The following is a 25055-nucleotide window of genomic DNA, read 5'->3' as shown; positions in this document are numbered from 1 at the left end:
AAAAAAAGGCTATGACTCACTGCTGTGTCACTCCCATTTGTATGCTGGAAGAATGCTGCTCATACAAATGGTGTTACGGCAGCGAAAAACTCATATGCCAGAGTGGTGAATCTGTTCCTGGCTACACAGTGAAAATGCACCAAAGCCTAAGGGCCTGTGCCTTGCTTTAAACCCTGTGATTGTCTTGTTTATTTTATGAGAATGAACTCAAATCGGAGAGTGATCACACTGCCCTCCCTACCATGTGGGGAAAGGGCTGATGTGAACTGTACCACAGTACTTCAGGTGTTCTTTTTGGTCTGTGTTTTAAGTCATGTCAAGGAAATCAAAGCGTGGGTATTTGTAATAGCATTTGATTACATTAAAAAAAAACCAACACAACACAACCTAACATAACCCAACCCAACCCAGAACTAGAAGCTAATTAAGAAACAGTATCTGTGACCTATTTTGTTGCAGAAGACACTCAGGCTACCTATTAGAAATCCTTCTCCAACTCGATTTTACTTAAAAGCTCCAGGTATCTGCAGATGACAACTGCCTGCATGTTACTTGTAAAGTCACAATTCCTATTACTTTTGTGCTTGCAAGATATAGCCAAGAAAGGCACATTAATGACTTGATCTTTTGCAGCTGTTCTTTTTCTCTTCAGATATAAATAGGTCTAAGAAAACAACTTCAAAAAGTTTTATTAGAGAATTGTGCAAAAAAATGCTTTACTGTTTTATTTTTTTCCCCCAGTTTCCAAAAGAAATGAGGTTTATATGCTCATGTTTTATGTTCCCTGGTGACCTTTGAATCTGTTGGTCAATTTGGGCATGTCTGACAGAGGAACAGAGGTCTCCAAGGTCATTAAGATTTTGAGAAAATAGGCAGCCTGGTTGAGAAGAGATGGACTCCTCTTTTTGTTATGCCCCCACTGAAGGGCAGGCTTCAAGGTGTTCAGAATCACGAACTGCCCCCAGGGCAATGCAGTCTTCACACAAGGCCACAGAAATCCAGGTACCCTTGGTACTGCTGCTACTGAAACAAGCTTGTTTTAATGTTCCACCAAAAACAAAGTTAGTACCAAGCAGTTGATTTTGCCCATGACTACTACTTCCCTTCACTCTCCTTCCCCCATCTATGTTTCCTTCTAAGACCTGACATAAACAAGTCATTCTAAAGAAAGAAACCTTTTCAGCTGTAGATAGTTTGAGTGCTATTGCAGTTCTGTTAGCTATTTAAGAAAACAAACTCCAAGAACACCTTCCTACTTTCCAAGCACGGTACTAGATCCAGACCATGGACATCAAAGCAGCCTTTGGTCCAAGTTCAGTGCTCTGTGGGTCAGACATACACACTAGAATTTGCTGGTCTTGTCTGAAGAAAACTAGAGTGCTTTTGCTCTCTGCTAGCTGCACTCAAGTTTGTACAAGTTTATTGCTGTTTCAGGCACTATTTCCTGAATGTTTGGTTGTATCATCCAATCCAATGCATTGGGTTTTATGAACAGCTCTCGCAGGTCCCTCTTCCTTGAAGGCAGCAATGCTGAAAACATGGTCATCAGTGCTTCTCTTCTGTGATGCTGATGCATCTGAGGAAATGCCTGATCCCTGCTTAGCTTTCTCACTGGCAGCTGTGTTTGAGAAATCAGTTTGGAGTGGGTTTTCCAGTAGTTCAGCTGAATCATTTATCTTAGGTCTTAAACAATGGCACAGCCTGACTGAAGTGAATGTAAAGACTTCTCTTGACTCCACTGATCATGGAAACAGGCCTGTGTTTTCTTAAGTTGGTGTGGTTGCCTTGAAAGATGGCAAGCAGCTTTTATAAATGTATGGCCATTGACACCTGTTTTATAGCTGTGGCAATGAAGTATCCCACACACAATTCCATTTTCCATCTTCAAAAACTAATGGTCTGTAGAAAGGAATAGCAAAGAAAGAAAATTACCTGAACAAAAGCCTTTGTCCTGGCTCCTTCCGGATAATGTTTAGTTTGTAGTAGTGGCGTAGAGCTCTGGACATTTTCTCATAAGTCATATTTGTTCTGTTCTGTTTTTTTTTTTCGAAAGAAAAAAGCAAAAATGTGGTGAGATGATTCATTAAAACCTGCCTAAGCCCCAAAAGGAGTTGCAGAACTATCACAGCTAGCTAAAGTAACCAGGTCAGTTCAAGAAATTACATGTTCCACTCTTCTCTTTGCAGGTCCATTCTGCCCCCACAGCCCTCATCACCAAATTTTTGTGCATCTCTTTTCAATCAGGGCAATTTAAACAAGAAATCTATCAAAAATTCCAAGTAAGGTTTTTCTACATTTTCTTGAAACACAGGTAACAAAAAATTAACTACAAGAGGAGACATTAGATGGAGGGAGGTGCTTATGCCAAGTGGAAGTGGCCTGTTCTTAAAGAAAACACATTTTGTAAAAGCCTAAGAACAGTGGCAAATACACTGAATCTGTCAGCAATCCCTGCTAAGAGCACTGTTCCTCTGAGATTTCTCTGCATTAACTAATTAATGCTTACAGAACACTGTAGAGATTGACAGCCCATTTGTCCTCTTGTTATACAGGTGTAAATCAAGAAGCCCATTAGATTGTAAATCAGGAAGCTCCTCCCCTTCATTTTGGGAGCTGTTGACCCCAAAGGCCATAGCCAGAGCACTGTGGTATACTGAAGTATGGCCCTGCTGAAGCTGAGTGTCACAAGGCAAATGTGATGGGCACTGGCAGAGATGAGCAGCCCCCATAGTACTGACCTGGGATAGCAGGATCAGCCCCTTAGGCTGTGCCTACATGAAGAGCATTTTGCTGGTCCAAAGAGCAGTGGTTATTATGCTGGCAAAGAGACTCCTAGCAGAGACACAACTATCCTGGCAAAGCTGTGTTTGCTCAACTATAAAGCACCCACCTTGCCATGAGCAAAACACATCAAACTAGTACAAGCACGCTTTTGCTCTGTGAGCCTCCATGTTAGGAGTTTGGCTTTATTAAATGAGACTGATCCACCTGCCTAAAATGTTCCATAAAAGCAGACCTCCCCTGCTTGCCCTGACCACAACAGTTCTGCTAAGAGAGGCCTCATAAAGAGCTCCTGTAGCAATTAAACACTAACAGGGACCATGTTTTCCCTGCAAAATCTGGATTCTTCTCATTGGGAAGCTCCCTGAAATACTGTGTGTGCTTCTTCCATTTCTTATATGCCAAAAGGCCACTGTTTTACCCAAGCAGCTAGTGGTCTGAAGTAGCTTCAGTTTTAGACACCCAGCATGAGACATGATGGCACAGCCCAATTAGCATGCAGGTTGGGTAAGGGCACAACTCTCCATTCCCAGTGTTGCAGCTCTAGGACAGATGTTCTTGGAAGCAATATGTCACATGAGAAAATCTTGACCTTATAAAGATTATAGGCTATGTATGCTGATATATAAAATCAGAGAATAGCTGAGGTTGGAAGGCACCTCTGGACACCACCTAGTCCAGTCCCTCTGCTCAAAGCGAGATCAACCAGAGATGGGTGCTCAGGACTGTGTCCAGTTGGATTTTGAATATCTCTAAGAATGGAGACTTCACAGTCTCCTCTGGGCAACCTGCTCCAGTGTCTGACCATCCTCCTAGTAAAACAGTCCCACACTTGGGATCTCATGAAACACAACGTGAGGCAATGTGAAGTCCCACACTCCTCAGGTCATTCCTCCCTTTGTGGAGGACTTCGCACTGCTCCTTGCTAAGTTTCATAAAATTCCTGTTAGCCTGTGTCTCCACCATGTTCAGATCCATATGGATGACAGCACAACTGTCTGGCGTATCAGCTACTCGTCCCAGTTTTGTATTGTCTGAGAACCTGCTAGAGGTACTCTGTCCCATCATCCAGGTCATTAATGAACACATTGAACAGTACTGCCCCCAGAATCAATCCCTGGGGTAACATCACTAGTGACTGGATTTTGTGCCACTGATTACAATCTTTTCAGCCCAGCAGATCAGCCAGTTTTCAATCTACCTCACTCTATTCTTGTTTAGGGCATACTTAATTAGTCTGTCTATGAGGCTATTTTGTGAGACAGTCTCAAAAGCCTTTCTAAAATCAAGATAAGCTATATCCACTATTCTCCCTGAATCCACCAAGCTGATAACTTCATTGTAGATGTATGTTACAGTGGTCAAGCACTTCCCTTTTGTAAATCCACGCTGACTACTCATACATTCATATGAATATACTTATACACATATAGATATATCTATATGTAACTCAGTCTCAAGCTGCAAAAATCAGTAACTGCAGCATTTCGTGTCTGTCACAGGACAGTGTGTGAAGTCTGAAAGTTGGTACAGACAGGGACACAGACAGAAAGCTCCTGACAAATTATTGAACAGGGTTCCTTGTAGACCACATCTAATCAGAATATCCTTAGCATCAGGTTTCCAGAAGAGATAAGACGCCTTGAGAAAGACGGACTGTTAATTCTTGCACTCCTAATTTTATAATTATGTGCATTTATATCTAAATGCTTCTGAACCAAACCAAGAGGTTTTTCTATATGAAGACTAGGTTTTAGTCCTTGAGGATGGGTGGTTTATATTTCTAATGTATGTAGAATGAAAGATTCTACATACATTAGAAATATACTGCTTTCCAGCAGTAATTTATATGCATATCCTTTCTTCGTTTTCCCCCTGTTTATAAGTGAATCCTGTAATGTTACCAGAGGTGAAGTGCTGTAGGAGGAAAACTGCATTGCTTCCTTACCTTGTGGTTTCCCCACAGCCGGGCCAGCCCGTTGGGATCCACTATCCGAAATATTTTGGATTCCTTATCTTCCCATCGGATGAAATTTTCGTACCGGCTGTCAGAAAGCAGCTGATAAACGTAATCCCAAAGCAACCTACAGTCTGTGAAGAGAGAAGCAAGAAAATACTTTTTTTTTTTCTTGGGATTAATTCTGGAAACTTTTGGGTGGATGTGTAGTAAAAGGACAGTTGGGATCAGGGCTGAAACAGCTGCTGCAATCTGAAATGCAAATGGCTTGGCTGGTATTGAGTAATGTTTGCAAAATGTACTGGAATATACAGCCTCTTCTGATGCGTCCTAGTCCTTCTGACACTGACTGAGCATCTTTATCGCATTAAAAGCTGTGTGAGATGACCTGCTGACCTTAGTTTCCTGAAGCACGTAAAACTACCACTGTTGGCCCTGATGCTGTTGCTGGCTGTTTTAGTGGAGAAATCAAGAATTTTGCAACCTGCTCTCCTTGCTTGAGACTGCCCCTTTCTGTGCTAACATATGAGTTCTAAAGCATGGGCAATATTACAGCTTTCCTTTGTATACTCCATGTAATACAAAATTGACACCGTCTCCCATTTTAAATTTGATTTTTTTTTTTCAGGTTCCTGAAAAAACCCCCCGAGTATTAAAATTACTTAAATGCTATTGAGTGGGTAAATACTTTCTATTTGGATAATTGAATTGGAATTTCCTCTTGAAAAACACTACTTAGGTCGCTAATTAAAGGTCTAACAGAGATTTAGGTTTGAGTTTAGTGCTTTTCAGTTTCATGGCAGTCTCTTGAGACTGAGGAAGCCAAGAGCTGAGCTGCTCCTACTTCCTGTTTGTGAAGTGTGTGTGCACAGCACAGCATAACTGGGAACTATGAAATATGCCAAGAAAATTGTACAGAGCTGGGGATGTTACTGCTGCCAGGGTTTTTATAGCTCAACTGGCCAGATTCCTAAGATGGCCACAGGGTTGCGTTTTACTTCGAAAAGCAGCACCAACCTCTGAGAGATGGCTTGTTAGAGTTGTTCAAGGGCTGGCAACCAAAGACATCCAGCTTACAAGTGCTAAAATGGATTCTTGTCAGCCTGTATTTCTATTCCTGCCTGTCTGTCTGGAGCTGGCACGTGTTACAATAGGGATGATGTTCAGTATGAAAATATAAAATGCTTTTTGAAAAAGGATATGAATAGCACATTTAATGAGCACACCTGAAATGGTTAGATATATTAACATTATTTATGGTATTTTCCCACTTTCAGTCAAGAGTATCTCTGAAACCTGTACTGTCTCTAAAACCAGTGCCCTTACTACAGACTCTTTCTACCAGTCCTATGAAGAATAAAGCAGTCTATGACATCTGGCAAAAACTGTTCTAGCTGAAACTACCCTGATGGTCATTTCATCCATAACATCTACAAGAGGAAAAATGTGAAAGAGGTAGACTTTTTTAGTTGGAAAAACCTTATTTTCATTAATGTTTTTCACAGAAAAACATTTTCCACAGAAAAATGTCCATTCCCCTTTGAAATTTTTCAAGGTTTTAATTAAAAAAGTAAAACCTGAGGACAAGTTTCCCTGGACTTCCCTGTGGGAGGTCTGTAAAAAGAGCCTGAAAATGAGAGGCTAGCACTTTAATTTCTGTTACCCTCCCTCTCACAGACTCAGAAAACGCAGTTCTTCCATTGCCCTTCTGTCAATATTCTTGGACACAAATACATACACATATTAGAGAAAACCTTTTCTAGACTTCATTTATCAATCAAGAGAAGGGAGATTATATTGCTCTACTGGTTTGTGCCTTTTAATATTGTGTGAGGTTCTCAGGTAAAATGATAGTAAGAGCTAACATAAGCGATTCCTTGACACATGTGCAATTCATTCCAGGACTCTTTCAATGTCAGAAATGTATAGAAAATGTTTTTTTAGTGCAAGAATCCTTGGGCTCAACTGGAGGGATGGTGCTCCCGCAGAGACAAGTCAATGTCAGGCTTTGTCATATTCCTGAATGTCCAACCTGGATCAGATAGCCTCCGATTATAGCACCTTATAGCTAATATTTCCAAGTGCTGCAGAGATATGATTTACACTAAACTTTACTTTCACCTCATTATTTCCAATAGGCAATATTAGTTTTAATCTCTCTCTCTCACAAACACCCCCACCGGTTTCCTTTTCTTCACAAAACCAAGGAAGCACACAAAAAAATCAGCCTAAGATGTCTAGGTGTCAAATAGATTAACAAGAGAGCTTCAGATGCTAAGAAGATATAGGATTCAAGTGCAGATTTGTTTTTTGTTGTTCACTTAATTTTTAGAATGGATTCAGGGCAAGCTTGAATATAAATATACCTCAGATGAGAAAAACTCAGATCTGCATCTTCAGATCTTCACAAGGAAGTCCTAAGTGACCAAGGACTTGGTCCCATATTCTAAACTGACTGAGCTGCTCAGACTTGCAGAGGTATTTAGTAGGCTGGTGGAATTTGCAAAAAACCACAACCACCAAAGTATGTTAGACTGCTGTTTGCTTCAACGAGAAAACTGAAAATCCTTGAAACCTCTGCTTGGTTCCTACAACCACTTAAAAACTCGTTTTCAAACGGTATAGTTGTCTATCAGCAAGTTTAGATATATGACTCAGTTGCAATAATTTAATGAGCATCAGGGCAACTATGGTAACTGTGTCTCAAGCCACTGCAAATAGGAAATAAAAACCATTAACACCAGTAGGAAAGATTCAGCTCCCTGCATTTCTTCTCACCAGAGCTGAGAGTTATGAGCATGCACAGTGTTAGTTATCGTGGACCAGCTGATGCCTTACAGCACACTTTAGTTATGTATGAGCTCTGTTTGCAGAGTACCTAAATCAGCTTGCCTGCTTTCAGGTTTCACATGGGAGACCTTTAGGAATTTGAGCATGGGCACTCTGGGACTTTTTTGTTTGATTTTAACCACAGATGATTTACACCCTAAGTATCTTTCTCCACAGACTGCATGGTAAAAAAGTAAAAAGGTCCTGGAAAGGTCTACTAACTGACAGAGGATCAGCAAATGAAATAATCTACCAATAGGCCAGCAGAAACCATCTTTAATAGGATATTACAGACTACAGGTCAAAGACTACCTGATAACTCTTAGAGACTGTAATGCATTTGGATTATAGTAGAGCCCATTTGAAGTACACTGCAAGACTATGAAATAGGTCAAAACCCAAGAAGAGGCAATGGTAGAAAATGCTTTTAAAAGGAGCTTTTCCACTGAGAAAAGAGGCATTTTCACAAAAGGCTGGTGAAGATGATGGACAATGCTCTCAGGCACATGGTGGGATTCTTGGGGCTGTCCTGTGCAGGGCCAGCAGTTGGACTTTGATGGTCCTTGTGGGTGCCTTCCAACTCAGGATATTCTGTGATTCTGAGATATGGAAAGTTGCATCCTCCAGGAAGGTCAAAATTGTTATGCGAATTTTCAGGAAGGATAGAGAAACAGAGAGGAGAACTTGTATGTGGATGGTTGTTTTGTAAGAGTAAATCACTTGCATGAGGAAAGTCTGGATGGTGTGAATGACTCCATGAGAACCAAATCACTTCCTTGGCTGTCAGAAGGCCTCAAAAAAACTTGCATGAGGGGACTCTCCACAGGGTGTGTGTTGGATAGTAAGGAATGACAAGAAAGCACATGGATGTTTCTGAGGCCAACCAAGTTTAAAATTGTGGGAGATTCAATAGGAGAATTGAGTCAGGGCTGGTACCTAAATTGCATGCTGCAATTTCCTGCCTTTTGGCTACAATAAACTTACAGAGAAAATAATTGTGCCTCTGTAGCATGAGGAAACATCATTTCCCCCTAACACGCCCATACGTTTTTTCTAAAATGAATTCAGATGGTTGAACTTTGTACAGTATGAAGGTAAAGAGATTTAGCTGTGGGTAGAGCTGGGTCTAAGAGGCTTTAAGGTGATGCAGTATCAAACAACCTAGCCAGAGTGGGAAGGTGGCAAATGGCCCAGCAATGTGGCAGGCTCCTAAACACTGGAATTTCCAAGTCCTACCATTTTCTCCGCTGTACAGACTGAACTACATACTTAGCTAGGCATTAGGGCAAACTGTACCTTCAAATGGAGAGGAATGGCTACAACCTTCCTCTTGCAGTTAGTGCTTCTAGAGGGACTTTTATAGTTATGCTTGAGGTAGTGATAAGGTGTAGAGTACTTAGCTGGTTCTCAAAATGTCTGTTATAAACACTGCCCTACATGTGCAAGAGGCAGCAGTTTCACACTCCTGCAAATAACAGCTATGTATGGTAGAGTCCTAAGGTTGGCAGACCTAGAGTAAAGCCTTGGGGGCTGCCTTTCCACTCAGTCTCTTGGCTGCTGCTTGCCTGCCATAGTTGACACTATGCATAAGAAGAACAGGCAGCTACCCAGCTCTAGAAAGGGTGGGGAAGACGAGATAGAGCAGTTGGGGTTTACAAAATATAAAGAAATCTCTCTCATAAACAGCAAATTTTACAGTTTAAATGCTGGCTTCAAACTCCACTCACAGCAGCACACTTGCCTATTTGCTGTAGTTTTAACCCCTCCTTTCACATAGCAGAAGTGCCCAAACCTCAGCCACTCTTCCTTGGCATGGTAAAATTCAAAATTCTCTTTTCTGGTGAAAAGCTCTGTTTACTTACAGCACAGCTTTGGTAATGCTACATAAAAGGGGAGACTATAAATATTGTCATTAAGAATCCCTTGTGACACTCAAATAGGCACTGTGAGTCTGTATTACAGATTCTTCATTTCGCATATTGTTTAAGACTACAGGCACAGTCTTCTGAATATACACCTAAAGAACACTGGCATGTAAATACTTCCTAATGGCTATATGATAAAATATCCCTTAGAATTGAAATACCATCTCAAAATTATCTGTAAATTAAATATTATGGATCTTAGGTTCCTAGTATTTTGACATTTGTCCAGCCATTATGAATGACTTCTCTAGTATCATTTGGCCAAGGTCATCTTCACGTCACGGTAGTGAGAGGTCTTACATCTTTCCTCCCTAGGACTAAATAATGCTGGTAACAGTATAGGCATATACTAAAGACCTCTTTTGTTCAGAATATAACATTCCCATGCAATATTTCTTAAAATACACACTGTATCTGAGACGTCTGTTGTTTAAAAGAGGCCTATGGCGCAGAGCTGGCCCTCTTCATGTATCAACTACCAAAATCCTCTCGTAACCACAGAAATGTTTTGCAAGACCCACTCACATCTTGCACTGAAGATCATTACATAAAATGCATTTTATCTGGCTGCTGAATGACTTGGAACCCAAAGTGGCTTCACAGAGAAAGAGATGCCAAAGTAACATTGTCATATTCCCTTTGACATCAGCTGAGGCCTTACCCCTTGCTGAGTAGGTCAGCCTAAAATTTCTCCAGCATGATACCATTTGACTTAAATGGTTCCGTGATTTCTACCAGTTCTCCCCAGCTCTCTAACCCTAACCCTTTATTTTACAAGGTGGTTTGTGCTTCAGCTGCTTTTCTTTAGAGTGATGCAAACAACGGCTGTTCACAACTGAAAGTAATGAACAGGATTTCTCTAGAAGTTCTCTAGTACTCTGGTTTCTGTAAGCACACCTGAAGCATGTGTGAAGCTCAAATGGTGACGCTCACGGTATCAAAATGATGAACTGATAAAATTCAGCTGGTGCAAGAAGAAGGTCCTGATGTCCCTTCCATTTTATCCTCCATTCTTGCTGCTGTTTACCTCGTGCTAGCTCTATTGTTAAGATTTCTCTCTGAGCTGTCTTAAATCACTTCAACAGAAGAAAACAAACCCCGCAAAAAACATCAGACATTTTTCTGTTATTTCTGCAGGCAGGAAGATCTGATGAATTCTAATGCCAGGACAAAGAAGGTGGCAAGACTTCACTGGCAGAGCAGGCAAGGGTGGGCAGAAAAGAGGCAGAGGCACAGGAGGTCCCACTGACCTTCAGCCTGTCTGTGACCATCCCCCTTGCTGGAGAAGGTAAGTAAGTCTTTGAGAAGACAACACTACTTTGGAGCATCTGGATTTGTTTAAATTGTAGCTAGAACCAAGAAAACACAAAGGTTATTGGCTGTTGTATGGAAAATAAAAAAGACTGGGAGAGAACTCCTAAGTCCTGGAGTGGTTTACGCTTGGCGTGGAGATGAGCTGTAACTGCACTTTCACCACATCGTTAACTGTGCAATAGGCACAGCTCTCTCACAAGTCAAATGAATCTTCTGGCTACCTAACTGGTACATGTAGTTCATCAGACTGGCTGATACTGTAATGTCTTTCAGGAGCACAATGACAACTACTCAGTTAACTCGCTTTCATCACGCAAATGGAGAGGGAGGAAAAATAAAGCTGTTGCAAAGGAGAGGAAAGACATATGGATAGGCCTTATCAAATCAGCTCCTGTATTCTTGCTGAAAACCTCTTCCATGGCAAAAAAACCAACTGGGAAACAGAAAGCACACTGAGAAAGAAAGACAAGTTGAGTAACACACTTGGTGCAGGTAGCTTGCCTTGCAAGCTGCAGTTTGAGATGCAGATTGAGCTCTGGGTGGGAGCCCAGAGAGACCAAGAGGTGGTGAACTGCCAACCCTCTGCGTAACAAAGGGCATGAAGATGGGTGGTACCAGTGAGCTGGATGGACACTGAGAGACACAGCCAGAGCCAAAGACTCCAGAGGAGGTGTGAGACTTGCCTGGGGGTAGACTGTGAGGTTCTTTTGTTGGGGATCCTCCTTGGAGGCACAGAATAAATGTTGTTGCACAGAATAAATGGCTTTATGGAACTAGACATCTACTATGGGAAAACTAGGGTAAAACCAGTAAGGAAACCAGGTCTGACTGTGTGAGTGGGGTGTGTGGGAGCCACGCAGGGACCCATCAGTCACTGGAGCCACCCGCGGTGAAGGGACTTCGGTCCCACCAGTGAAAGTCTCCCACCCTGGGAGTGTGACTGCCAGAGAGTTTGGGAATGGTCAGACTGGGGAGACTTCTTTAACAGACAAGCTACAGTAGAATTACTCCTGTGTTGAAACACAATCCAGCCTCAGTATCTATCCATGGCATATTTATTTTAGCAGACAAAACTAGAAGAAAAAAGTAGCCAAGTCTCATGATTAAGGGGTCAAATGGCTCTGAGGACTGGGGGAGCACTGATGCTGAGATAGAGCAGTCCTGCTCATCATTGTTTGTTAATCCATGTTCAGGTTACTGCAGGAAAATAGTTTTCTTTCCATGAATGTTGCTGCTGGAAGCAGGATGTTAAGCTGGTGCAGTAAAGCCAAGTTTTTTTGTGGAGAAACCTCTTGACAGACCACTGTTTGTTCAACTCTACATTCAAGCTGGGGCTGAGGATAGAGGTTGCCAGATCACAATACAACAGTTGTATGTTGCTTCTGTTTTACAAGAAAAATACTGAGTGGGAGATCAGGCATAAGGAGAGCAGAAACCTGAGATAGTCGTGCTGCTAACAGTTGTGCTGTGTGGTTGTAAAAATAACACAGCAAGATGAGGCCAAGCTCTGTCTTTGGCAGTAAAAACATATACAGGAAAGGAGGATCCAAAAGCTTCATATCCCTCATGTGGTCATAGAAAAGAGCACTCAAATCACAAAGAATATGTAATAGATGGGGGACAGACCGTCTGATAGATGAAGACTATGAAAGCTACAGTCTGTTGTACTAAGAAAGTCTTTTTTCTTCCTGTCCTGTTCTGCTTCATCCCCCCATCCCCACCAAACAGTGACATTTTGAGTATTATTTCAAGGGCCATTCTTTTCCTGCTCTACCACAGTGGGAGAAAAGACCCTTGCTAAAGAAACCCGCCTCTGATTCTCTTGTGGCTTTTCCTCACGTTTTTTGCTCATGAAGGGTAATGACCAGAGAAAGGGAAATTCAACTTCTGCCTGCTCACATGCACATTTTACAAACACCTCACAACCTCTTTGACATCAGAACACTTTAGTGATGGGAATTTAAGAATTAAGAATAAAGCTTTACCCTCGGAACTGTACTTCAGAGAAGCTGGCAAAAGCAGGAGCAACTTAACTGCAGCAAAGGCATTACCAACAAGAACAATAATTTTTAACGCCACAACGTGAGAATCTCTGCTGTATTCTGACAGTTCAGCCTTGGGTTTAGACTGCTGTTTTTGGTTTTGTTTTTTTTTTCTTCCAGCCTGTGCTAGACTACTACACATGAACCTCACTTTTGTGTTCCATCAGAAAGCCCTGAGTACTCTGAGAGGTGTGAGCATGGCTGGAGGATGTGGCTCCTGGTGTGCTCCCAGAAGTCCCTCCTGAAGGGATGTCGTAAGTTGTAAACCTGCAATTTCTCATAGGTCCCTTGGAGAAAATTGAAATGTGACCTCCCCTTCTTGGGATTAAATCTCCCCATTGAGACGCAGCCAAACTCTCCCTTCCTTTCCCTCAATGGAGATGGAAAACAGTAGTCTAACCAGTTTAACGGTGTGCATTTGAATTAATGTAAACTGACAGAAACCTATGTATGCCACTTCTAACTGACTAGTATTAAAGACAGACTTATATAGGCCTGTCTCTGAAGATAGTGTAGTATCAATACTGTAAACATGATAGTGCATTTTCCTCGCTTAACTAAAAGGATTCGAAGTGATTCAAGTTTGCTTTGTAGAAGAAAATCTGAATTATCAACACAACTCTAGCCTGAAGAAAGCATGCAATATACAGGGAAAATAAGGGACTTCTTTTCATTAAAGGGCAAGTTTCTTAAAAAAAAGTGTGTAACATCCTGCTGATCCCAAGGGATGCTTAGGATACTCTGAACCCACTTATATGTCTAGCTGTCATATGTAAATGCTGCAGTTCAGTAATGAGAAGAATGGAATGAAATCTAAATGACCAAGTTTTCCTCTGGCTTGGTCAGTCCTGGCATCTGAGTGTACCCAAACAAGCCCTGACTGCAAATTTCTGCTTCTGTAACTGTGCAGTAAGAGTATAGGCAGCTGTGAAGCAAGACACTTCCCAGAAAATCTACAACCACCTATCCAAGCTATTGCCATTCAGCTATTGTTTCAGCTTGAGTGTCATTAGTTAAACTGGCACAGAAGGCACACTTTCATGCTGAAATTAATTGTTAATGCTACGTTATAATATATAATGTTAAAATGAAAACTTCTCCTATGAATATGAACTCTAAGAACTTTGACTCTCACTCATACTTCAGTGTCTATAGTAGTCTGTTTTCCACAAGGACCTCAAAATAGACATGGCATATAGTGGAAATGTAGACGTGTACATGACTGCAAGGGCAAGTGATTAAACAAGGCCAGTGACATTATCATTGTCATATCCAAATGGGAGTGACAGGGCAGCACTACACCAAGATTTTCAGGTTCTTCAAAGGCTCTGATCTGTCTGTATGAGTTGCTGCCCTACAGAAAGGAAGCTCAGCTGCCTGGAAAGCAGGCACTGAACCCTCACCACTAACAACTCAGTATGCTGAAGTGAACTACTGTTTTGGTTTTCTGTAGTTTGCCAGTCTGTAACTTGTAACTATTCAGCTGCTGCGACTGTCTTGTAAAAGCTGTCCCCAAAGTCTGTGCTTTACAAAAGCCCACCAGTCACAACTATGCTGTCAAATCCTGCTGGCATCATAAATCATGACAGTGATGAGGACAACATTGGCAGTCTCAGGTGTGTATACAGGTAGGCAATGTTATGTGCTGTCCTAAAAAACAGCTGTGTGTTTGATACACCACAGGATGTTGTTTGCCCTCCTGGCTGTCAGGGCACACTGGTGACTCATGCTGAGCCTGATGTTGACCAGCACACCCAGATCCCTCTCTGCAGGGCTGCTCTCCAGTTATTTCTCTCCTCATTTATATCTGTGCTTGGCAATAACTCCACCCCAGGTCCAGAATCTACCAGTTGGACTTGTTATATTTCATCCCATCAATCCCAATGCTCCAATCTATAGAGACCCCTCTGCAAGGCATCTTGTCCCTCAAAAGAGTCAACAGCATCTCCCAGCTTGGTATCATCTGTAAACTTGTTGAAGTTGCATTCAACTTCTGCATTCAGATCGCTGATAAATACATTGAACAGGCCTTGCCCTAGAATTGAGCCCTGAGGAACACCACTGATGATTGGTTGCCAGATAGATGTAGCCCTGTTCATTACAACCCTTTGAGCTCTGCCCTTCAGCCAATTATTCACACAGTGCACTGTGAATCCACTCACCCCACAGCCATGCAACTTGTCCATAAGGATGTTGTGAGGGACAGTAGCAAAAGCCTTACTAAAATCCAGAACAACTATATCCACCACCTTCCCTTCATTCACTAGATGGGTGACCTTATCATACAAAGACATCAAATTAATTAAACAGGACTTACCCTTTGTAGACCTGTGCTGACTGTGCCCAATGACTGCATTATTCTTTAAATGCCTTTCAACAGTACCCAGTATAATCTTTTCCGTAATTTTTTCCAGCCCTTCTCTGAAGGCTAATGGTACCAGTTACAAAACTTGTAACTTTAAAGTTGTGCTTAGGTTTTTACCCTCTTTACATAGGCATAACTGTTCTTTGCTTCCTTTTCACCCTCCCTCCCCACCATCCAGCATACGCTATCGCATAGTTAACTGTGCCTGTACAGCTATTTTGCACAGAAAGAAAAATAAACTAGTGTGGTGTAACACATTATAAATAATAAAGTGCATTTGCACAAAGGATTTTGCTGGTACTATGAGTTAAAAAAACCAAAAGATCATCCTTACAACTTGACACAGTTGTAAATGCTACATTGACACATCTGGAGCAAATGCAGGCACTGGGGCTCTGGTCATGGTAGCCAAGTTGAAGAGACACTGCTGAGGTGCTGTGATATAAAGTCTGGTGTCTTTTGATATTTAAGCTCTAAATGTCTACTGTTACAACTCTGCCTTTAGATTTTTCCCCCACCAAATGCAGTGCAGAATCAAAAGCAATAGGCAGGGTCAGGCTCTGCAGAGGAATAGCAATACTCATCCTTCTAAGTTGCTTGTATGAATGGGATAGGTCTGCTTCAGACACACACAGAGTGAACCCAGACCTTAAAGCATTTTACTGGGTCCTGATTCCAACAGGACAAGTAGTCCTTGGGGGGAGTCCAGCTGAACCTGCCAGTGCTCTAGAACAGCACTCTGCCTTTACACCTACGCAGTCATTTTGTTAGTATCTGTACTGGGCAGTGCTTGAGTAAAGGAGTTGTTATATTTCTATCCCAAAGTTTCAGCACCAGCGTCTGCTGTGGATTAGTGAACAAGCATTTCAGCCCCAGAGAGCTAGTACAGAAGTTCTGAAAGATGAGCTAAAGAAATTAATCTTTTGGCATTTTTGCCTGGCTGACACTCGTTTCTCTCCTTAAAGAGAGAAAAGGTCACTGGGAGCTGAAAATCCCAGGAACCTGCTCGGTAATGTATTTCCCCTCACAAGAAACATCCAGAACTGTATTAGTTTTAAGTCACTGAATCAAAAGTAACTACCAGTATGTCTTTAGATTAATTTGGATGTTTCTAAGACAATCTCTATATGATAAAGGTTAGTATGAAACTAACCTGGTTGTAGTTGGATAATCCTGTTAACAGCCTCTTGCAGGGATTCCTGTGTCTTCTTTTAAGCCACTAACAGGTTTCTGGTGAGATCTAATATGTCAGTTCCCATTTTCCTGCATACTTACAAGCTGAGGTGGACATGGATATGTATTAAAATAAATGAAGTTTTGTGGTGAAAATCTGCCCTGGCTAAAGTCAACAGCAGTGCTCCCAAGGAAGGATGGGGGAACAGAACTTCAGGATGGCTGCAGAAAGCATTTCTGGTAGCTTTGGTTCCACCGGGACTGCAAAGACTGCCTCAGCCATGATGCACTATGAATGCCTGCAAATGCAATAACTCCCACCTCTCCTTGAACCTTGGGAAAGTACCTTTCACAAGATATCAAAGTCCTAAAATGTTTGTTAAGAAAACCTTCACAGTCAGAGGTTTGTGGGGCGTAGAATTTCCAGTCTGCAGAAGGGCTAATTTCAGGTGCCCCTTCTTGACTGAAACTGCCACCATGTTAAAAAAAAAAAAAAGAAACAGAAAAAAAAAAGAAAAAAAGATATCTCTTTTTCCCCCCTCACAGAGAGAAATCCCTGGAGATTGTTTGGGGAGAACCAAGATTGACTAATTAAAAAAATTCAGAGTTAAAAGTAAGCCATATACTGCCTGCTTGCTGGAGTCCAAGTTAGGAACTGACTACCAGCACTGTTGCTGCTTTGAATTAGCAGTTCCAGTGGGGAAAACTGTCCATTACACTGCTCTGCAAAACTTGACTTCTGAGCTATTTTTAATATTTTAATATTTTTACATGCTGTTAACTAGATGACTGCTGATGCTTGAGTTACTTAGTTTACCCCTTGCTGGTAACTAGATGACTGCTGATGCTTGAGTTACTTAGTTTACCCCTTGCCTGATGTATTTACAGGGGATGCAAATCTGCCTTTTGATCATCCCAACACAATGACCTCTAGTTCTGACAAAGTTACAGAAAGACTTGTGCATATTGTGTTCAGAAGATAGCTAAACATAATTTTCAAAATCAACTCTAGCCAATGATGAGTAATATAAAGATACTTTATGCCTCTGGCTTTGCTAGAAAAGTGTTAAATGGCTTTAGAAAATAAGATAAGATCTTCAACTTGAAATTCTTTGCTGTAAAAGGGAAAGTCCTTTATCACAGAAATTAATATTTTGAAAAATGATATTACATAAAAAAGTAGGAAAGATCAGTTAGCCAGTGAGTTTCGTTTGACAGAAAGTCCTGAGCTCTACTGACTGATGAAAAATAGATTCATGCTGATATAAAAAAAGAAATTAAATAACTTTCTGGCAAGAGCTCTAAATTGAAGGCTGTGAGATGGGTGGAAAGCAGGTAGACAGGTATGTACTTTCTTTCTAGGAGGCCTAAGTATATTCTGCCATTGAATTCAACAGCTCTGATGAAGTTGAAAGGCATGAAACATGGGCCATCTAAATGTTTGGTAGTAATCCGGTTTTTTGTCACCTTTAAATTGGCTGTGACCTCTTCAGAGGGTGTATCTACAGTTCAGGGGCCATTACAATCCAACCAGAATAGCATTGCCTTGTGCCTGTGCAGCAGGTGAGGCTTGTTGGCATTTACAATTAAAGGACATAGGGCACTGATGGAAGTACACTGGCGAATTCATCAGTAGAAATCACATAAATCTAACCATGAGCCATGTACTTCCCCAATCCCTGACCATAAAGCACAGCCTTCATCTGAACTGAATGCCTGAATATGCTTCAGGTCTTTCTGGCATGAAATACTTCACCAACTATTTAAGAGATACCACCCATGCTGGTGGGTCTACGCAAAGCCGTGGGACTGCAAGTGAAAGCACCTAAGCCTGCAAATATAACATTTTAAGTACATACTACTACATACTTGTCAAGCAACTGTGTTAGGCCCAAATATCCATGGGCTTGGGCTCTGTTGCCCTGAGAACAACATAGGAATGGAAAGGACATGGAAGTACTAGTTACAGGGCTGGTGTCACTGGACCCAGTGCACAAACTGCAGAAACCAAAGATGCCCAATTATGTAAGAAAAAAATTAAAAAATTATCCCATCACCCGCTCCCCATATTTTTTCTTCATGTCATTCAGACAAGGCTTTATTCTTACAGAATGTTTCCTTCTGAAAAATAAAAATTAACAACCCCCTTGATCTTCCAGTAATACTTTCTGGGAAAGAAATCTCCATCGATGCAACCAGCAGAGTATTTTCTCTGCCACAACATTATTTCTTAACTTGCTGAGAACAGTGTGGGTAATAAAAATCAAAAGGAGGGAACCAAGTGTCAGCCAGGCAAAAATGCCAAAAGACTAATTTCTTTAACTCATCTTTCTATTATTTGAAAGGATCATGGTCCTTGTTATGCTTGATGTTGACTAGATGGTAAGATATGTATCTTTGGAATTTAAAGTGGTAAGTCTTAAGAAAATAGAAAATCTTCCTCATTAAAGCTGAGGCAGCACCACATCTGTAACAAATTTAAGGCATGTAAGGACAAAAAAGAACAAGGTGTTTTAAAATGTACCTCTGTGGACATGTGTAATACCCCACAGGAACTGGGTATCACGTTAGGTTACTGCTAACATAAATACATGGAATGTTTTTGGGTGTGGTGTGTATTTACAAATTTTTCTCAAAAGAAATTGATTACTGGGCATCCAGCATATTTCTGAAGTGGCTGGATTCCCCTTGGCCCTCTCCCTATCTATTTATAGTTCCCTTATGAGTACAAGAAGCATCTTCTGTAACCTCAGCTTCCTGAGTCAGTCTATTGTGATGTCAGTTATTTACGATAACAAAATTGAGACAGTGCCTGTGGCTTGCATGGGACAAAGACAACCTTGTTTCTGTAAAAAGGGACAATCCTAGTGTGAGAAGCACAGGAAAGGCTATGAAGCAGGACTCCTAGGTGGTATTTCATTAATCCTGCCAGCTCCATAATGGGCTGGACATTGCACTGACAGAGGTTTTTTTCCTTTCCATGGGATTGGACACTAATGTGAATGCAGCTTTTGGAAAACTACTTCTCTGCAGGACAAGGCTTTGGAGATAGGTATCTTGTGAAACAAATGGATTGCTAGTGGGTAGAGAGGCAGTGAGTGTCAGGATGCAAATGATTCAATACCAATTACATGTTCTGTGGTCACAGGCAAGTCATTCTGCACCTCTGCTGACCTGTCATGAAACTGGTTTATTAATATTTAACTGTCTAAGCCACAGATGTAGTGAAATTTGCAGAATGCCAGTAAACTCTTGAGGTCACAGAGTAGCAAAAGAAAACGAGAAGCATGGTTAGTTATGAATGAAGAGCATCAACTTTGGTGCAGCCTCGAGAATGTCACTTACCTGCTATTCTTCCAATTGGCATTGCATGGTCCTCAGGAGGGGATACAGACACCATGATGTGGTTCATATAAGCTAACTCTTCTCGGTGGGACAGGTTGATTGGTTTTACTTCCCTGTGCAGCCCATCCTCAGACAACCTTGGTGGTTTGAAATCGGAGTGCCTGGGGTTCAATATCAAAGGATGCATGATAGGGCTGGGCATCAGCTGGATGACCCTGGTGTTCTCCTGGCGAGGGCTGGAGGGCTTCTGGAGCACCTCAGAAGGAGGCGGGCAGTGGTTGTTTTCTACTGGGGACACTGAGAGAGGATAAGGCTCTTCCTGGTTGTTCTCATGCTGATGCCTTGTTCCCGGCACCCTGTCGGCTGGGGAGAGGCGACGGATAGTGTTGTCCATAGGGGACTTGAGCGGTCGCTGATCGGGATCTGGCGATGGACGGTGGTTGTTACTGATGGGCGATCTAGAACGATGCAACAGTTCAATGGTTGGGGGGTTGTGGTGGACTGTTTCTGCGGATGGTCTTGAAGGTCTCTGGACAAAGCTATCTGTGGAGAAAAAAAAGGTCCCAAAAATACAGATTGTCTACACTGTGATCAAGGTGTAGGAACTAACTCTCCAACTCCTAGCCAGGCTTACTGGGTACTGCTGTCAGCTTGGAAATGTTGACCTACAGATGCCCAGAAAAACATCATGTAAATGCAGGTAGTTACTACTACACATAATGAAATCAGTACTGTGAAACAATCTCCTTCCACCACCATGTATCAATAGTTCCTGGAGAAATATGTTAAGAGAAATCCCATTATGACCAGTACATATGTGAAGAGTAAAATCTGATTTAGTTGTACTAACTCTGTTTCTGTGCAAATGCTTTGAAACTTATCTCCTGCCATTCATGTCTCTATGTGTGGTTCCTGTTACTGTACCACAATGACAACAGTAAGGTAGAAGGCAAAGACAAAAAGGGAAAATGTCTGCAGGAAAATATTGGGCTGTAAGTTCTAGATGGTAGAGGGCTCAGGTCAAGGTAGAGAATAACTCAGTCTGAAATACAGACTGGGTTATTTAAAAAAAAATCACTGGTAGGAAGCTCTTTGTGAAACACTAGCTAAATTTTATCCCTGCCTTCATTTTAAGAGCATGTAACATCTACATAAGGATATTTTCATCTTCTTTTGTTTAGTCTATGCTGTCTACTGATGGGTTGTCCCATATAAGCACTTACATGTCTTCATAGCAGGAGGACTTCTAGCATCATGTTTGCATAAGCATACTTGCCCAGCTATGATGCTTAACAGTAGGGGGGAGATAAACCACAGCTCTAGGTCAGTGTCTTTACGTACTAACAATCCTCTCACAAAATTAAAATGTTTGCCAGTGCAAACTTTCAGGTTAAGGCCATCAGTTTTGACTTGGGAAATTACCGACAAAGAGGAAAATACCACTGGAGCACAGTGACTAACAGGTCTTTATCCGAAAAACAAAGATCAAATTTCAGTGCTGTTTGTTGAAAGCCTTGGATGATGACAGAAAAATACGTGAGTACGTGTCAAAAGCTCAAACGAGCAGCTGCTTATTTGTGGCTGCTGGTTTGTTCACTCCATTTTCTCTGATCCTTTAAGGATTCTTCTGCTCTCCTGTCAAGGCAGTGATACTTGCTGAAGACCCCATACTGCCCACAGTGAAGACCCCAGGGCTCCTACTGCCCTGGAACCCAGGCAAGCATTGGGAAAGGGAAAGGTGTGAACAGGAAAAGCTCAAGTCCTGAGAAAATGTAGTGCAACGCAGTGACATAGCACCAACCCTTTTCCCTACTCAACAGTCTGTTCATGCTAAAGTCTACAGGAAAACCTGAAATTTTAGGCAGAACCTACATTGCTCCAGAACACTTACTGCACACACCTGTGGTCCCAGACAAGAAAAATCCGTTCGTAGAGCTATTTAAGAGATTCATAATGAAACAGCTGGAGGACATGAAACTTCAGAACTATATACTGTTGTTTAAACGCAGTTTTAAATACAATCTGGCCGGATAATGTGGAATAGCCCAAATGAAAGAAGATCAAAGAGGAATTAACTTACAACTGTACCTACTTCTGTGACTGTCTTTTCTTAAAGTCTCCTTTCTTTGCCACAACAGAAAGAAAATCAACCCCCAAATTTTATTCAGCATCCTATCTTCTACAGACCATCCACCCTCATCATGGTATATTCAAATGCCCTGTGCTCATTCTTGGCATGTAAATATAGACCAGAATATTGTATTGTTTGTCCTACTTATTTAAAGTGCCTTGGCAGAGGGGAACAGCTATCTTTAAAGCAGAAAGGGATGCCTTGATGTGCTTTCCATCAAGCTCTCTGCAAACGTTAGTTGGCTCTGACAAGCTCCAAAGAGAAATGGACCTTTCTGTCTGCTTCCAAACCATGGTGATACTGAACCTGGACAGAGTGGAGAGAAGGCAGAGACTGAGGAACTCTTTAAAAAGCAGTAAGAGGAAAAACCACAAATGGGTACACACTAGAGGTTCACTTTCCACCAAGATCTTTCTCTTTAAATACTTAACAAAAGAATCACCTCATGGCCAAAGATGCTGTTTGCCATAAAACAATTCCAATTCAGCTCCAAGCAGTTCCACTGCCACAAATGACCCTGAGCAGAATAAAATCCTCATCATTCATTTCTTGGCACATCTGATGACTAGTTTGAGCACACATGGTATATCATTTCATGGAGCACTAGATTCACTCATCGGTCTGGCTCTTCATTCAGAATGATCAACACTCTTTTCTTGAAGAGAAAGCTGTGAAAGGAAATTCACCTCCTAGGAAATTTGCTGACCTATCTGATCCATATAGGGATAGGTGGGGCTGCACATAAATTGGGGAAGGAGCAATTGCTGGCATGACAATCCCAAAGACTGGCACTCTTTGCTTACCCACAAAAGTGCAGGGAATGAGTGTAACCTTCCTGTATGGTATCTCATCAAATGACTCAGAGCTCCCTCAGAAAGACCAATGGAGATGTAGGTAATTCACTTTCCACTAGTCATCCCTCTACAGGGACAGAGCATTCCAAGGCAATGCTAATGCATCTTGGAGATATTCTGAACTGCAATTAATTTCAAACAGCCAAACCCCCTTTGTTTGAGCCTAGCAAAAAGCCACTATATGTAAATGAAAGCATTTAGAAGCAGGATCATAAGTATAATCTATTAGAAAATAGGCAAAAGACCCAGAAAATTGAAAAAGATCACTGGAGTAAGGAGGGATTCTAAAAAAAAATACCTCACCTATGAAGTTTAACCACTCAATATTGTGCCAAGGTAACACCTGTCCCCTCTGTCACAGTTGTGAGTTGGCCAGGGTTAAGTTCTGCTCCTCACAGTCATTCTCCTTTTTTTACTAAGTTGCAATTTGCTGAGGGAAAATGAAAACTTAATTGTGCTAGTTTTTCCCAAGTGACTCTGTGAAATAGGAAGAAGTAATGTTAAAATACATAAATAAATAAATTCACCTGCCTATAAATTCTTGGCATAGAGATTTTTTGATTGCTCAGTCTTGTGACAGCAAAGTGTAGTTTCTTTTGCTTGTTTTGAAGTTCCTCTCACAGCAAACCAAGAACTAATTTTTGTCATTATAAAGAGAAGTTTTAAGTAATAGCACAGTTTTCTAAGCAAAAACACTGGTACTATCAGTAGCCAGAGTGTTGTAAGGAAGAAATCAAAGTTTTTTCTTAATCACTACATTATAAAGGACTTATGTTTTAAGTGATACACTTGAAAGGTTGACTCATCATCCCTGTGAAATCCTCTCTAGTGAAAGCTGCTCCATATGTTTAAGGTGGGAGTGTCTGAAAGAGCAGCTAGTTTGAAATTTAGAATGGGAACACACATGGGTGAAGGCCAAGCTTCAGGAAAAGACTGAGATTTTACTAATAGTCTCTGGAAAGTGACTGAATACACTAGACAACTCTCTTGCACAACTCTGCTAATTGAACCTCATCCTGACCTGTAGCACCTTCACCTAAGCTGAAATAATTTACACAGTTGTGTAGAAAGACTTTGGAGTGTCCTTATTCCACCTGCTGTTGTCCCGCTCTTGGCTTAATTTTAGAGTTTTGCTGGTGCCATTTGATTCTGGCAGGGTCAGACTGGCTATAGGCAATTTATACAGGTCTGACAGTACCCCTGAATCCTCTCTTGCAATCCCATGTTGAATCTTCAAATAGGTGCATATCAAATAGCATTAGTACATCTTTTATCCAGTTAGCACAGACTAGGGTGACATCCTAACTCACTTATGTTCTCTTCTGTTTACTTACAAAAGGAGTAACACCACTTTTTCCTAGATTTTTTTAAATTGAAAAAGTGAATTCTGCCTGATGCTTCGAAAAGGCCTTTGAAGAGGCCTAGGCTTTATATTTTTCTGTTATATACCCAAGAAACCCAAGAAGTACTTTAGTGTGTGTATTTTTAAAGAAAATAAAACTTCAATTTTCTATTGAAAGCAGCAGACTTACAATTTGATCTGTACGAATAACAAGTAGAAGAAGCCCAAGTATGAAATTCCACAAACTTACCTATTCTTTCTTCATCACCTCTGAGAGTCATGGTGTGTGTGGATACTACTAGACCTAAGCAAGTAATTCTGATAGTAAAAATGAGAGAAAACCTGCAGAAACCCCCTTCTCTCAATATGAGTTGCTCAACCAGCCCAAAAGCTGAGCAGCATGATGGGCTCAGTTCTAGGAACTCTGGCACGATGTTCAGATTGTCAGCCGAAGTGACTTTGAGTTAGATATTCCTCTCTGAGGCTGCCTTCTTCCTTGGTCTGCAAACAATTGCATTTACCTGCATCTCCGGGATACTAAAAGTCCATGAAGCAACTCTGTCTACCTAATTGGGTGCGAGGAAAAACGAATCAATGGGATCAATAAAACTTTCTGCTTTTTAATCTGTATCTGGCATAGCTTTTAAAGAGGCTTTGGAAAGAGAACAAAATAATAGAAGACAAATGGAGAATGTCTAGTTCACTCACTAGACCATTTGGTTGTTCTAAAGCTATGGACACAAAGGGAGGAGAGTAGCTTTATTTAAGTAACACTGAAGCAAGAAATTTGCATAATTCCTCACAGCCTTACTCTACTCGCCTCTCTAATAGCAGCTCCCGTAAGAATGAGACAGAGTTACCTTCATCATGATTCTGGTGTAATATGACCTCTGGTTGAGCATGGATAGAGTTCCCAGGGTGGAAGAAAGGTGTGAAGAGCATACGAGCTTTCCTTTGCTTCAGGATATGCTGAAGCAGTTCATATAAAACATCACCT

At 41.4% G+C, this 25055-nt stretch overlaps 1 protein-coding gene across 6 annotated transcripts in view; it reads right to left on the bottom strand.

Moving 5' to 3' along the window:
* Window positions 1-25055, bottom strand: part of ETV6 (ETS variant transcription factor 6) — a 131040-nt gene that overhangs the window by 1720 nt on the left and 104265 nt on the right. For all 6 annotated transcript variants that reach the window (XM_051772605.1, XM_051772606.1, XM_051772607.1 and 3 more), the window contains 4 exons: window positions 24919-25053; window positions 19732-20274; window positions 4730-4872; window positions 1933-2033 (listed from right to left, as the gene is read on the bottom strand). In XM_051772605.1, the coding sequence (XP_051628565.1) occupies window positions 1933-2033; window positions 4730-4872; window positions 19732-20274; window positions 24919-25053 (922 nt within the window). The remainder of the gene's footprint in view (window positions 1-1932; window positions 2034-4729; window positions 4873-19731; window positions 20275-24918; window positions 25054-25055) is intronic.

The sequence above is a fragment of the Manacus candei genome, unplaced genomic scaffold (genome assembly GCF_025592945.1).
Source record: "Manacus candei isolate 608988 ecotype Guabito, Panama unplaced genomic scaffold, ASM2559294v1 h1tg000153l, whole genome shotgun sequence".
In the NCBI taxonomy this organism is placed as follows: Eukaryota; Metazoa; Chordata; class Aves; order Passeriformes; family Pipridae; genus Manacus; species Manacus candei.
Note: the sequence above shows the minus strand (reverse complement) of the source record. Positions and strands in the feature narration are given on the sequence as shown.